The sequence below is a fragment of the Schistocerca piceifrons genome, chromosome 7 (assembly GCF_021461385.2).
Source record: "Schistocerca piceifrons isolate TAMUIC-IGC-003096 chromosome 7, iqSchPice1.1, whole genome shotgun sequence".
Classification (NCBI taxonomy): domain Eukaryota; kingdom Metazoa; phylum Arthropoda; class Insecta; order Orthoptera; family Acrididae; genus Schistocerca; species Schistocerca piceifrons.
The window spans coordinates 468,800,702-468,815,681 of record NC_060144.1 but is presented as its reverse complement, the minus strand read 5'-3'; the positions used below and the strand labels follow the sequence as shown (position 1 = coordinate 468,815,681).

The window sequence follows — 14,980 nt, the reverse complement described above, 5'->3', positions numbered from 1 at the left end:
GCAGTGTATTACTTACTTACAAGACGATATTGCTCCTTTATGAAAGAGCTTGTATACTGACAGCTACTACTTCTGTATAATCTTTATAATATGTCTGTAACTTTCTTTGACTTCAGATTCAGTCTACTTTAATCACTGTACAAATTTCTCATAAACGAATGTTTGTAATTTACCTAGTGTCAATGCTAACAGTACCGTTTGTTATCACGCTGCTACCTAATGGACATAAGAGGTAGCTTGCCTGTCACAGCGCCAGACTCCCACGGGAACGTTCCCTAGTGTCAATAAACGATCTTGATTAAACTAGATGGGTGCGTAGAGGGGATAAAATAGTGCAGTACGTAGTTCTTTGACTCTCCCAAAAGCCTCGATGGCACAGGTACAGCTGTAGGATGCACACAGCTTTTGATGTTGGAAGAACTTTCTGAGAAGACTTTCAGATATCGTTCTGTTGAATTATAATTATGTGGGTGTCCGTCCGATAAATAAAGTAGTCAAGCTGCAGACAGAATTGACCAGGAGAAAAACAGTCTACTGAAGTGGAGAAGTGTTTGGAACGGATCACATTCCACGGTGCAGCTTCTGTGTTACAATGCCACCGTGTGCGGAAGAAAACGCCATTCACCGGGCGGCGGCACGAGTATAAATAGTGCGGACAGAGCTGAAGTCGGCAGTCAGCGCTCACCCAGCAACCAGCAACCATGGCAGACATGAGGTGCCTCAGGTACCTCCTGCCAACACTTCTGCTCTCTTACGTCATCTGCTCCCAGCAGAGCTCCGCTGAAATAGCAGCAGAAGATGCTGACACTGCTCTGGAGCTGATCGACTTGGACCAAAAGATGGCGGCCGCTTTTGGAGGATTTTTCAGTGAAAATTATGGGCATGGCGGTGGTGGAGGCGGCCACGGTGGTGGAGGCCATGGAGGTGGTGGTGGAGGCCACGGTGGTCACGGAGGCTACGGAGGTGGTGGACATGGAGGACATGGCGGCGGCGGCCATGGAGGTGGTGGTGGAGGTCATGGAGGTGGTGGTGGAGGCCATGGTGGTCATGGAGGCTACGGAGGTGGTGGTCATGGAGGATATGGCGGCGGCGGCCATGGAGGTGGTGGTGGGGGTCATGGAGGTGGTGGTGGAGGCCATGGTGGTCATGGAGGCTACGGAGGTGGTGGTCATGGAGGATATGGCGGCGGCGGCCATGGAGGTGGTGGTGGAGGTCATGGAGGTGGTGGTGGCGGCCACGATGGTCATGGAGGCTACGGAGGTGGTGGTCATGGAGGATATGGCGGCGGCGGTCATGGAGGTGGTGGTGGAGGTCATGGAGGATATGGTGGTGGCAGTCACGGAGGTGGTGGTGGTGGCCATGGCGGGTATGGAGGAGGTGGTCATGGAGGTGGTGGTGGAGGTCATGGAGGTGATGGTGGCGGCCATGGCGGTCATGGAGGCTATGGAGGTGGTGGTCATGGAGGATATGGCGGCGGCGGCCATGGAGGTGGTGGTGGAGGTCATGGAGGATATGGTGGTGGTGGTCACGGAGGTGGTGGTGGCGGCCATGATGGATATGGAGGAGGTGGTCATGGAGGTGGGGGTGGTGGACATGGTGGCTATGGGGGTGGTGGTCATGGAGGTGGCGGTGGAGGTCATGGAGGCAGTGGTGGAGGTGGCCATGGTGGATATGGCCATTACATCTCATATTACTAAATCACATATTGCTAAGTTTCTGAAAAGGGTCTGGAAACCTTTACGTTTTGTACTTTGTTATTTATTTGTGTAACTGTTGACAAAAAAATAAAAATAACTTTTTACTGTATTTCGCTGCTTTTTACTACCTTAGTTTATAACCCCACTGATTTTCACATTACATCAGTCATGTATACAACAAATAACAAATAATGTAAAGAAAATCATTTATTCCATTTTGTTGGCAATTATACATTGGCAAATGCTTCTGGAACTTACACTGATGAAATTCCAAAGAAAAGAGAATGTCACATCTTTTCCTTTCTGCGAGACTGTAACATATTTCTCGAAATAAAATAAGAAAAATTAATCGTCCTGGGCCAGTCTTCCAAAGAATTACATTCCTTTCAGTTCAAAGACTAAAGTAAACAATAGTTTTATCAATAATCTTAGTATATGGAATAATTTTTATTTATGTAAAGGGATAAAGTTTTGACTGAATTCTGTCATTGTGACAGTACTGAAAGTGCGATCTGATTTACTTGCCAAAAAACATTTAACAGCTTATATCACATAAAACATTTCTTGAATTAAAACAACTGGTTTCGACAGCCTTTGCTGTCAACTTGAAGCCTTAAAAATCATTTCGTTGTGAAAAGTGTTCATTTTACGTTGAACCTCGCGCCAAGTTGTCATATGGATAAAAATCAACACATTATAAAAGGTTTGTAATATTTAAAGTATTTAAAAACATGAAGCACCTTTCACAGGAGGCCATGTCCATATACCAATCGCTCATAGTCGCTTGTAACATCACAAAAACACAGTAACAATCATTTGAATCAGATGTGAGTCTTATATCACCTTTCGCACAAATTGTTTTACGTATTTTCATTGTGACAAAGCTTTACACTGTAATAAGTTTCCTTTAATTTACGTCTATGGTCACAATCTTTTCTGTTTAACAGATTACCGGTTTCGGTCTTTAATGACCATCATCAGATCTGTCTCATGAAACGATGTTTATTTAGTGTGAGATAAATTTGAAAAACACAGATAAGTATGGTGCAATTGCATATTCCGTCATTCAGGGTGTAGTGGATGGAAAAGCGCCCATAATTATTTAAGTAAGCAAATTTCTCTGGTTTTCAGCGTCAACACTGGATTTAAGTTTTGTTTCTATAGTTTGTTGTGATTTGTTCTATCTTTAAACTTTATGTGAATCATTTAGCACAGCAAAAATTATGAAATGAACGGCACAAAGCAGAAAAATTAATCATCGTACTATGTATTATTTAAGCCTGCTTGATGCAATGTTTTACCAGCCATGTTCAGGTGCACCGGCGTAATGTAAAAATTGAGGTAGATATGGTGTCATATAAAAAATAGTTATCTAAAAGTCATATTATTTTAGCACTGAGATATGGCCGTAAGGACGAAAGTTAAGCAATAAATTTCATGATTTTAAGAATGCAGTCTTATCTTTAACAATAAAATTTCCTCAGGTGCACCGATATCCGTCATCTTGTACTTCACCTTAATGGGGCATTCAGTAGGAGTTAACTTGGCTCTGGAGGGAAAATCAGCGACAGTGCAAACAACACTAAGGAAGTGTGATTCAAGCGCAAAAAATGGCTCTTACAGAGTTCTTGTTCGAAAAATTCTTGAGGATTTTTCAGTGATCTGAAGTTAGATTAACTAAAGAAATTAATATCATTGTAATAATAACGTTGCGCTTTGTAACACGTTCGTGTAATCAGTCTAAGGCCGGCCGTACGAACGCCACAGAAATACGCAACAAACTGCAATCGGGTACACTACGGTGTTTCGGAGGAGTCCCCGCAACCGTACATAAAACAGTATATTGAATACTGAAATACATCATTATATAAAATTTATGTAGCCAGCAGATCTGTATGTACACCATGGTGCCTCACACCTCCACTATTTGACATTTTATGGGGTATTTTAGGAGTTATGCTTCGAAAGGCTTCGTCGAAACTTTTGCTCAATTCTTCATCAGTGTTGTACCAGCGATGAGCCCGATGGGACACGATTATTTTTCATAATGAATTGCCAGCAGTGGAAAGTTCCCGGCTTCGTGTTGAGAATTCTCATCTCCTCTCCCTTAATGTTACTGTATCAAAACAGAACTAAAAATTCCTATGTTCACCAAAAATCACAGTCGAGTTCAGTACCCACCAGTAGGTAGTTACTTTCTGTGCTTCTTATTGATTTCTTTTCGTAATCATGATTAAACAGGACTTGAATTTTCCAAATCAGGCTATTCCATAGTAGTGCACCACGGAAGACAGTAACGGCTTAAGCACGATGGATACAGCAGCCTGGAAATTGTTTATCAGGGAGTTCATATATCTGAGTGCCAAAGTGGAGCTCCATTTGCTGTAACCACACGTCATACATGATTACCTAGGCTTCGAGCTCTGAGGTATTTACTACGTTTATAACATGTCCACATCAGAATTTCCATCCACCTAACCATCAAAAAATTAAGCATTGTGATGACAACACGCCCAATATCATAACATGCAGCGACTTACTTTACCATTCTGGCCCATAACAGGATTTTTCCCTTAGACCAAGAAACAATATCTCCCCTTCGAACAGAGATATATTGCATTTCATCAAAAAATAACACTGCAAGCGGGACATGGCATTTGGAAATCGTACCAACATAGTTCGGCAGGCTGCAACACGATGTTCTATGCGATTGCCAGATAATTCATTCACAAATATCGGTCTAAACCTTTTCATGTAACTATTTTTTTTTAATTTCGTCACGCATTGTTTATCGCGATACCTGAAGTTCAACTGCCCTTTAGCGAAATGATTTATTGTACTCTCGCATTTTCTTACATTCGCTGCCTAGTCTGTCTTTGACGCTGTTGGGAACAAAAACATGCTTTCCCCAATGAAGCAAGGCTGCTTTACAACGTGGGACGCTGTCAATGTGATCTCCAAATGCACTTATTTACTCAGTCACTGTTTGCTCTATCTGTGGGTTCATGCATCCACACACATGCCACCGGCTCCTCAACCGTGTAACAATGTTCGCTTCTTTATTAGTCCACCATTCTTACTGTTCTCTCTTGGTTCTTCTACAAAGTGTTTATCACCCATCCTTCGCTACTGCATATCCAGTGCCTGGGGAATTAAAAAAACTTGCTTTTCATATATGACTGACATTCTGACCAGAAGGCGATCTGTAGACGGTAATATCTGCAGAAATATCTCAGACCCAAGTATCGCTTTAAGTATTTACTTGAATTGATGACCGCTTTCAACGGTTTTTACTGTCGTCTTCGGATGTGTAATACGACACAGACACACACTGCATTTGCAAATATATTTTCTATGCCAGAACTAACGAAGAACATAAGCATAATATTTTACTCATCGGTAACATACCTCATCTTTTTCAATAGATACGTTAATACCTCATACAGCATGAAATTGAATAACATCTTTTGTATAAGCGTACTATGAGATTGTGCTCTATAAGTAACGTGCATGGTGACTGCAGGTTATGGCATTTACAAACAAAAACATGGCATTTACAACATAAACTGGTTCATGAAGAATTCCTTTCTCTCACATAGATTTCAGCCGAATGTCCTCGAGAACATGAAAATGGCATGCATTTCATAAAGTGTTCATGACCTCTTTAACTTATCGTATTTTACTCTCCATAACTGTACCAGTACAAGGAAATTTGCGTGGCTGCCATTAGAAAAACATGTAATTCATAAAACTATGCCTATACTACCTAGGCGAAGGATAACGAGGCACATGATTATGCAATGTGGGGTAGTTTATAAAATTATAACTTCGCCTGTACTATAGCGGACTCATGCTACATAATTAGACTTAGAGTCCTTGTTACTGCCTTAAATGAGAATATCATCTACTGCTATTTGACAGTCACATGGTAAAATCAGTAAATTTCACCCAGGCATTGGGTGACATGATGTTTTACATTAATATACTTCACAAGAATTCATACACCATATAAATAAAATGTTTTACGTTATTATTTAGAATAAGCCAGTAGCTGTCCATGTTAGTCTTGCGAGCTAACATACCAAAGATGTTCGGGCTCACATTTGGTTCCTCTTCGTCGAAATGTCTTGGCTCAAACTAGTCTAGGGGTTGAACCTCATGTGTCGCATCACACGACCTAAACTAGTCATTTGTGACCTTTTGGGTAAATTGTCTAGCTGATGGAAAGTTTGCGAAATTGTATGAAACATACAACGTTAATATAACACATAACAACAGTAATAATAATATCGGAAGCTAAATTAACGACCCATATATGATGTAGACCACACATTTGTGATTCCCAAAGGCTGACCCTTTCGGCCATATACTTAAATGAGAGCGGAATGCTCATTAACTCACAGTCTGGAAATATTTGACACTAGCTAGCTACAAGCAAATTATGGTATTGTATCTCATGTTTGAAATGTGGTTTTTTTTATGCAGTTAGCTGTTTTCTAAAAATAAATATAGAGATAAGTGAGAAAATATGAGAGTCATTCGCATATTGTATGATGCCATCTAGACATTATATTATGTCTAGTCTTGGTGCTGCTTCATTGGATAATTGTATAAAGTATGAATTGAACTGTTATGTGGGGATGTTACGACTTTTCACTGATGTTACCAAGTGTATGGTTTGTAAATTTGTAAGGCTAGGTGGTATAATGAAAATAGAAATGCACACAAATCGGTGAGTTTTCCAGAGAGTTTGTTTTAGAAATCAAACTAAGGACTAATGAGAATAAATGTTGCCTGTCTGATGCTATAGTTGTCATTTAATTCAAAAAACAATTCGTATAGAACCTGCGATATGAAGCGACAATAATATTTTAAATTAAAAAAAAACATTATTTGCATTGGTTTTAAATCCTACAAATACGTTGAACAACAACAAAAATAGCAGTATATTACCTAAGTGTTGATATTGCTCTTTCTTGGAAGTTTGTGTAGTGGCAGCTAAATACTGTACAATCTTTATAAATTTTCTGAAATTTTCTTTCACTTTAGATCTGGATTAGTTTAATTGGTGTAGATATTTCTCATAAATGAATTATGTAATTTACCTAATGTACGGCTGGTCCTGGCGGAAGTTCGAGTCCTCCCTCGGGCATGGGTGTGTATGCTTGTCCTTAGGATAATTTAGGGTTAAGTAGTGTGTAAGCTCAGGGACTGATGACCTTAGCAGTTAAGTCTCATAAGATTTCACACATTTTTTAACCTAATGTAAATGCTAAAAGTACACTTGTTTCCACGCTGCCACATAGTGGATATAAGAGGTAGCTTGCCTGTCACAGTGATGGACTCACAAAGGGAACATTCACAAGTGTCAGTAAACGATCTTGATGAAACTTTGCGGGCGTGTAGAAGAGGCAAAATAATGCAATACATATTTTATGATTGTGCCTAATTTCAATTTTAAGGGGTAAGACACACCATGAAATTTAATTCGGCATTTCAGGATTTGTGAGAATATCTTCGAAACGACGATATATTAAAAAAAGAGTTTTTCATGTAAAATGTTGATACGTAATTACTGTTCTTGAAAACTGTATAATCATCTTTCGTATTAATCTGAAATTTTGCTAAATGTCCCACCACCATTAATCAATACTGAATAATGAAAACTTTTTTAAAACATAAATTAAGGAAGCTTACAAGCCAGTGTAATAGAGCTGGTTTCTGAAATACCATTTTTGGAAAATAAGCTGTACAAAATGTGCTGTTGGAGTATTTTCAATAGCTAATTGAAATATCTAAACTTTCATTACTATTCTAATTATTTATTTTACTTACATTTGTTTTATGTGTGAAACTGTTATTTTAGGTTTTATATTCATTTTTTGTTTTATTCCGTTTATCATTTCACATACGTGAGTTCAGTTAATTTAAAATAATAAGTAACTCATTATTATGATAGAAAATAATTACGATAATGATAATCTATAAAGAAATGCTTAAAACATAACTTTTTTACACATGCACATAAAATGAAGGATATTTCACGTAATATAAAAGACGGAGAAGACGATAGAAAACAAAATTCAGCAGAACTAGATATGAAAATCATCTTAGAAAGTTCTTTCAATATAGAAAGCCGTATATGTTCCACATTCACTGTGCCATCGAGTCCTTTGTCAAAACCGGAAGTTTTCTGTCCTAGGGCTTGAAACCGTAAGTTATGTTCTAACAAAAATTTTCGTTTTTCAGAACTGATTAATTGTGGTGGAGTATTTTGCAAAATATCAAATTATTAAAAAACTGATCATATAGTTTTCAAGAACGTTAATTACATATCAGTTTCTATATGAAATTCACTTTTTATATATCATCGTTTCGAAGAAGTTCCCTCGAAACCTGAAATGCCAAATTACATTTTGGGTTGCGTTTTGTCCCTTAAAAGCGAGATGAAATTGGGCAGAAACAAAAAATTGCACTATTTTGCGCCTTCTACACACACACCAAGTTTCATCAAGGCCGTTTATTGAAACTCGGGAATGTTCCCTTGTCTGTTCAGCTCCAGACAAACATGTGTGTGGTCGCTCGTAATAGGCCAAAGTTGCATGGTAACTTGATTGTAAACAGTGTTGTTGTTAATGCCGTACTTGTTGGTTGTTATCTACCTGCTAGTAGAGCTCACGTATCCAAACTGTTTAAATTTCAACGTTCTCAAAATACATAGCATAATTTTGAAAAAATATGAGGCATGTTATCTTGTATATAGAACATTATACTTAATCATTTCATTACTACTGGCATAGAAAATATGTTTACAAATGCAGTCTGTGTCTCTACCGCATTGCAGATCCGAAGACGGCAGCAAAGTACTATTGAAACCTTTCATCAATCCAAAATAAATATTTAAAAGCGATCTTAGCCCTGAAGTATTTCTTCAAACCTTATCTTCTTTCACCTTATATTGTCGAAAGGAGTATATCACGACCTAGAATAACATCTTTCCGACAACAGAATGGGTGTAACACGCTTGAGATTGCTCTGTATGAATCAGGCAAGGCGTATCAGGTGAGACGGAGCTCCTAGCTGTGCAGCTGGCAAGAAAGCCGTGGGCGGCGAGACCGAAGCTCGTCCACGGGAGGAGAAATCGCCGCTGCAGCTGTCGCAGCTGGTGACAAAACAGCCGACGGCCAAGCCTGGGGAAACTATCAGAGGACGAGTCGTGGTCGGCACACGTGTCACAGCTTTTCATCCGCCTCCAGAAAAACTCAGAGAGATGCAGATCCAGGGACACATTATGGGAAGCGGGGCGGGATTACAGTTTGTTACTTCTTCGTCCCCACCTCCTAAATGTAACTTAGCGTCACCCGCACCTTTAACGAAACACAAATGCCTAAGATTTAAAATCGTATGATATGAATTAATATGACAATAGCAATTTGTTTATAGTAGTGCGCCGGCGGTGGCCGTGCTGTTCTAGGCACTTCAGTCCGGAACCGCGTGACTGCTAAGGTCGCAGGTTCGAATCCTGCCTCGGGCATGGATGTGTGTGATGTCCTTAGGTTAGTTAGGTTTAAGTAGTTCTAAGTTCTAGGGGACTGACGACCTCAGATGTTGAGTCCCATAGTGCTCAGAGCCATTTTTTTACAGTAGTGCTTAGCACACTATCTGATCAACCGTATCCGAACATCCATATGTAACGCGCAATTGACGCTAGATGCCACGATAGGCGGGCGCATCAGTATAAAAGGAGGCAAGGAATACTGTGTTGTCAGCAGGGAAGCAGAAACTGGAGAATGATGAGTAAGGAGAACTGAGTGACTTCGACTGTGGTCTAGTCATTGGATATCACCTGAGTAACGTGATCAAAAGTATCCGGATACATGGCTAAACATGACTTACGAATCCGTGGCACCCTCCATCGGTAATGTTGGAATACAATATAGTGCTGGCCCACCCTTAGCCTTGACGACAGCTTCCACTCAAGCAGGCATACGTTCAATGAGGTGCTGGAATGTTTCATGGGGAATTGCAGACCATTCTTCACGGAGTGCTACACTGTGCAGAGGTATCGATGTCGGTCGGAGAGGCCTGGCACAAAGTCACCACTCCAAAACATTCCTAAGGCGTTCGATACGATTCAGCTTAGGACTCTGTACAGGCCAGTCTATTACAGGGATGTTATTGTCGTGTAACCACTCCGCCGCAGGCCGTGCACTGTGAACAGTTGATCGATCGTGTTTGAAGATACAATCGGCATCTCCGTATTGCTCTTCAACAGTGGGAAGCACGAAGCTGCTTACAACATCAGTGTAGGCCTGTGCTGTGATAGTGCCACGCAAAACAACAAGGGGTGTAAGCCCTTCCATGAATAACACGAACACACCATAACACCACCGCCTCCGAATTTTACTGTTGGCACTACACACGATGGCAGATGACGTTCACCGGGCAGTCGCCGTATCCACACCCTGCCATCGGATCGCCACATTGTGTACCGTGATTCGTCACTCCACACAACGCTTTCTCACTGTTCAATCGTCTAACGTTTACGCTACTTACCCCAAGCGAGGTGTCGTTTGATGTTTAAAGGCGTGATGCCGTGGTTTATGAGCAGCTGCTCGACCATAAAATCCAAGTGTTCTCACGTCCCGCCCAACTGTGTTACTATTTGCTGTGGATCCTGATGCACTTTGGAATTTCTGTGTGATGGCCTGGATAGATGTCTGCCTACTACACATTACGACCCTCTTCAACTGTCGGCGATGTCTGTCAGTCAACAGAAGAGACCGGCCTGTACGCTTCTGTGCTGTACGTGTCCCTTCACGTTTCCACTTTACTGTGACATCGGAAACAGTCGACCTATGGATGTTCAGGAGTGCGGAAATCTCGCGTACAGGCGTATGACACAAGTGATACGCAGTCACCTGACCACGTCCGAAATCCGTGAGTTCCGCGGAGCGCCCCATTCTGCTCTCTCACGATGTCTAGTGACTACTTAAGTCGCTGGAGTACTTGGAGAGTAGGTGGCAGCACAATGCACTTAATATGGAAAACGTATGTTTTTGGGGGTGTCTGGATACTTTTGATCAGATAGTGTACGTTTCAATCCTTCTAAAGCTGCCCAAGTCAACTGCTAGTAATATGGAGGCGCGAAGAAATATCCAGAGCTAAACCCAGACAGGCTGACCTCGAGAACAGACGGACAGGGACTGCTGACCGTTGCGGAGGGCGGTTGTAAAAAAATCACATGAAATCAGCGGAAGGAATCACTCGTGATTTCTGTGGCGCTTCAGCAGTAGAGATAGCACAATCACTGTCCGTACGGAGTGAAAAAGAATGATCGAACAGGTCCTCATGAGGTACCATTTTCTGGAGTCAGTGTTAAGCAACAGTTGAGGTGGTGCAAAGAGCGACGTCAATGGATAGTGGATGACTGAAAACGAGTGATTATGAGAGATGAATCTCGCTATACATTGCGAAAATGCGATGGAAGGGCTAGAGTTCGACGAACGCCAGGAGAATGTTACCTGTCATTAGGTGTAGTACCAACAGTGAAGAGTGGAGGAGCTATTATGGCGAAGGGAGCTTTCGCGGTATCGCGCTTGAGAAAACGTAAACTATGTACAGTGCCGGAACATTTCGGAGACGGTGACTGTCTGTATCCGCTTGATAATGCGTAAGGTAGCGTCTCTGAGGCAATGGTTTGTGGTCACTAACACTCTTGAGATGTATCCACCTGTCACGAGCCCCGATCTAAACTCACTGGAACTCCTTTGGGGTGAGTTACAGTGTCGACTCCGCTCCCGATCCCAGCGTCCTACTCTACTACCCTCCATTGTTTCGGCCGTTGAGGAAGAATGAACTGCCACTTCTCCACAGACATTCAGACACCTCACTCAAAGAGGGCCGCAGCAGAGTTCAGACCGTTATAAAAACGAAGAGTAGGCACAGTTTACTTACAGGTGTCCAAACAATTTTGATCAGATAGTACACATCTCTTTAACACAACTGCTAAAAAAACTGCAGTTCAGAGATACACATTATTTGAAAAGCATTTGGTGACCACACACACTACCCTGAGTTGCACCGTGTGTGGGAAGTCAATAGTATGCGCATCACTCTTCCTCTAAACTTCCCAACACAAATTCGCATGAGGCAGTACAGTAATTGCATGCAGGTAAAATCACGCTCCGTTTGTAAGAAACATTTTAAAGTACTCAAACACTGCAGATTCTGATCGCAAATAAACTTAGATACAGACAGGAAAAAAATGTGTGATTATCTTCACTACCTAGCAGTGGTTATCTTACTACGCATAACATTCCGATAATCAAATAGAAAACAGAATCGGCTTTCACTCATCGTAAATCAATGAAACTGCTTAAACCAGTTACTGTTCCTTCTTTTTATTCCAGGTGTTTACAATTAAAGTGCAATTACTCACTGGTGTCCAGTGCGGGCTGTTCAAATGGTCCAAATGGCTCTGAGCACTATGGAACTTAACTGCCGTGGTCATCAGTCCCCTAGAACTTAGAACTACTCAAACCTAACTAACCTAAGGACACCACACACATCCATGCCCGAGGCAGGATTCGAACCTGTGACCGTAGCGGTCGCTCGGTTCCAGACTGTAGCGCCTAGAACCGCTCGGCCACTCCGGCCGGCCCAGTGTGAGTTGTAATTATTATATGACAGCGTAAAGTTCTAATGCGGAACAGATATATGCTGGGAAAAAAATTAGTTCCAATTTGGGCCACCATTGTAAATTTGGCACTGTGAATGCAAGAAAAACGTATAGAAATGTTTCCATATGTAATGGATTAGGATCGATTCGTAGGTACAAAATATCAGACAAGTGAGGAAGGCATAATATTGATTTTATTGTCTACCACCACTTACACAGTTTGTTCAATACGAGCACCAGAGATGTCGCCATGATGCTATACAGTGCGAGATTTGCACCTGGTGGCCAAAAACTGAACTTTTTTTCCAGCGTAGGTCATTTCCGGTATTAACACGTTCTCATATCAACCAGAATTCGCTGCCACAGGATAACTGCAGCCCACACTGGACCTCCCTGAGTAGGTGCACTTTAATTATATCCATCCAGTACCTTTAGTCACTCAATATAGAATTCACTCTTAAGTGCCTGGTAAAAGCCGTAATCATGTTATGTGTTTCTGAAATGCACTGTAATTTGAAGAGGAATGCCGAAAATTTTTTTACTTTCGCTACAAAATTGTTGAAATGTAGTGAATCTAAATATCTTGGTGCGAAATGAGTTTTGGATTGTCTCTTTATTCACCACATACATCTGCACTTGTCAGTACTGGTGTTTAAGTCTGCAACTGATTAAACCAGTTTGGAGTAGCAAGCATTTATGAAACTATTGGACGCAGATCTTAATAAAAAATGAAATAAAATAAAGGATAAGCAAAAGAGCTCACTATTTACTTGCAGGACTGTTACCTTTGGGTGTCTTTAAACTGTAGTTAAATTATTTAACCTTAGAAGATTTAGTCAGAAACTGAAAGACGAACTCCAAATACCTAACTTTCGAAACATCGAGAAATTTAAAATTGTTAGTAAACAATATACAAAATGACAAATCTCGCAAAACAGAGCAAACAACTCTGTTTCGGATACTGAAACTTTTGGGACACTGAAACTTTTCTGTAAGATATTGTTCCGTTCGAATCTCGGTCTGGTTTATTTTTAGAGCTTTTGTGGAGTTAAGAATAATTGAAACTGCTGTATTACAGAAATGGTGGCTCTTTGTACCATACAGAAATCAATGGCTATATCAGCACGAAATAATAAAATGAATTTAAAATAAATAATTACGAGTACTTACTAAATAATGTTTCTACTCGAGATATAATTACGATTCTGAGCAGTTATTAACTTAAGTCACATAATAGAAGTGCAATGTTCCTAGATTTGTGCGTCTTGAGTGCTTTAAATCAAAGCATGGTTCATCGACAACATCTACATTGAAATACAACTCCAGTTATAAGCTGTCACTTCCCTGTTAAATTTTGAATGCACCTAAATGTGTACAGGAAATTACCTTGTTTCAAATGCCGTCTTTTAAAAGGAAGTTTCTTGATAAGTGAAATTTTAGTAAAAGCTGACTACAATATTTAGAATATATTCAGAAGAGGAAATCTTACATCGCGCAACTTATTAATCTATGGGCGTAAATGAACATTTAAGAGAACTTTAGTGATGAAATTTCGTATTAGCAAGTTCACGGTCTGACTTAAAAGATATGTCGACGTCCCATCATACGGACAAGGGCCCGTTCAATGAGCACACGGGGCTCACATTGCTATTTTAACATTTTTCCACAAAAAACTTGAAATTATAATTTACTGGAATTAACACTGAATGAAGCGTGAGATTTCGTCAGCGGCTACGGAGATCTCGACGCATCTCATCTTCAAGTCAAGAAAGACAGTGACAGATGCGAGAAAATAATCGCGATGCCGAACAAATAAGTACTTACTGTGAACGCAGCTAGTATGAATAAACACGTTTGGTGAAAACGCATCAGAATTTCTACTTAGGTTAACTGAAAAGTGCACCAAGGCATGGAAGGTTATGCAGAATCATTATTTTTCAGTTACCAATGTAACACAATTCATACATGAAACAGGTGGCACTCTATACCACCACATAATAATCTGCCAAGTTCTTAAATTTCTCCCAGCGTATTTGTTGACCAAAGACTACAGGGATGTACTGCCGCTTCATTGTGTCCATTAAAGCAAAACTAAACTAAACTCCGTCCGAACAGGCCTTGGAAAGCCCAACGGTACCGACCGGCCGCCGTGTCATCTTCATCACACAGGCCTCACTGGATGCGGATATGGAGAGGCATGTGGTCAGCACACCACTCTCCCGGCCCCATGTCAGTTTACGAGACCAGAGCCGCTACTTCTCAATCACGCAGCTCCTCAGTTTGCCTCACGAGGGCTGAGTGTACCCCGCTTGACATCAGCGCTCGGCAGACCGGATGGTTACCCATCCAAGTGGTAGCCCAGCCCAACAGCGCATAACTTCGGTGATCTGTCGGGAACCGGCGTTACCACTGCGGCAAGGCAGTTGGCTCATTGTGTCCAATTGGCACAATGTTTCAGCCATCAGATATGCGACCATCGTCAGGTGCGCTGAAAAAGTGAGCTCCTGACATCGAACTGGCTGAGTTTCACCTATATTGTCTAGGAAAATGAAGCATCCTGTTACACACTGATTTCCGCTTAGCTAGCCTGGGTTTTCACCTC

The 14,980-nt window shown here is 41.1% G+C and overlaps 1 protein-coding gene across 1 annotated transcript; it reads left to right on the top strand.

Moving 5' to 3' along the window:
- Positions 1-701: 701 nt before the first annotated feature.
- Positions 702-1,697, top strand: LOC124709023 (glycine-rich protein DOT1-like). Its single transcript, XM_047240670.1, has one exon. It carries the CDS (start codon positions 702-704, stop codon positions 1,695-1,697), a length of 996 nt encoding a protein of 331 aa, XP_047096626.1.
- The last annotated feature ends 13,283 nt before the right edge of the window (positions 1,698-14,980 follow it).

What these genes read in the sequence shown, in the direction of transcription:
- LOC124709023 (XM_047240670.1), top strand. Translation starts at nt 702, where the DNA reads ATGGCAGACATGAGGTGCCTCAGGTACCTCCTGCCAACACTTCTGCTC.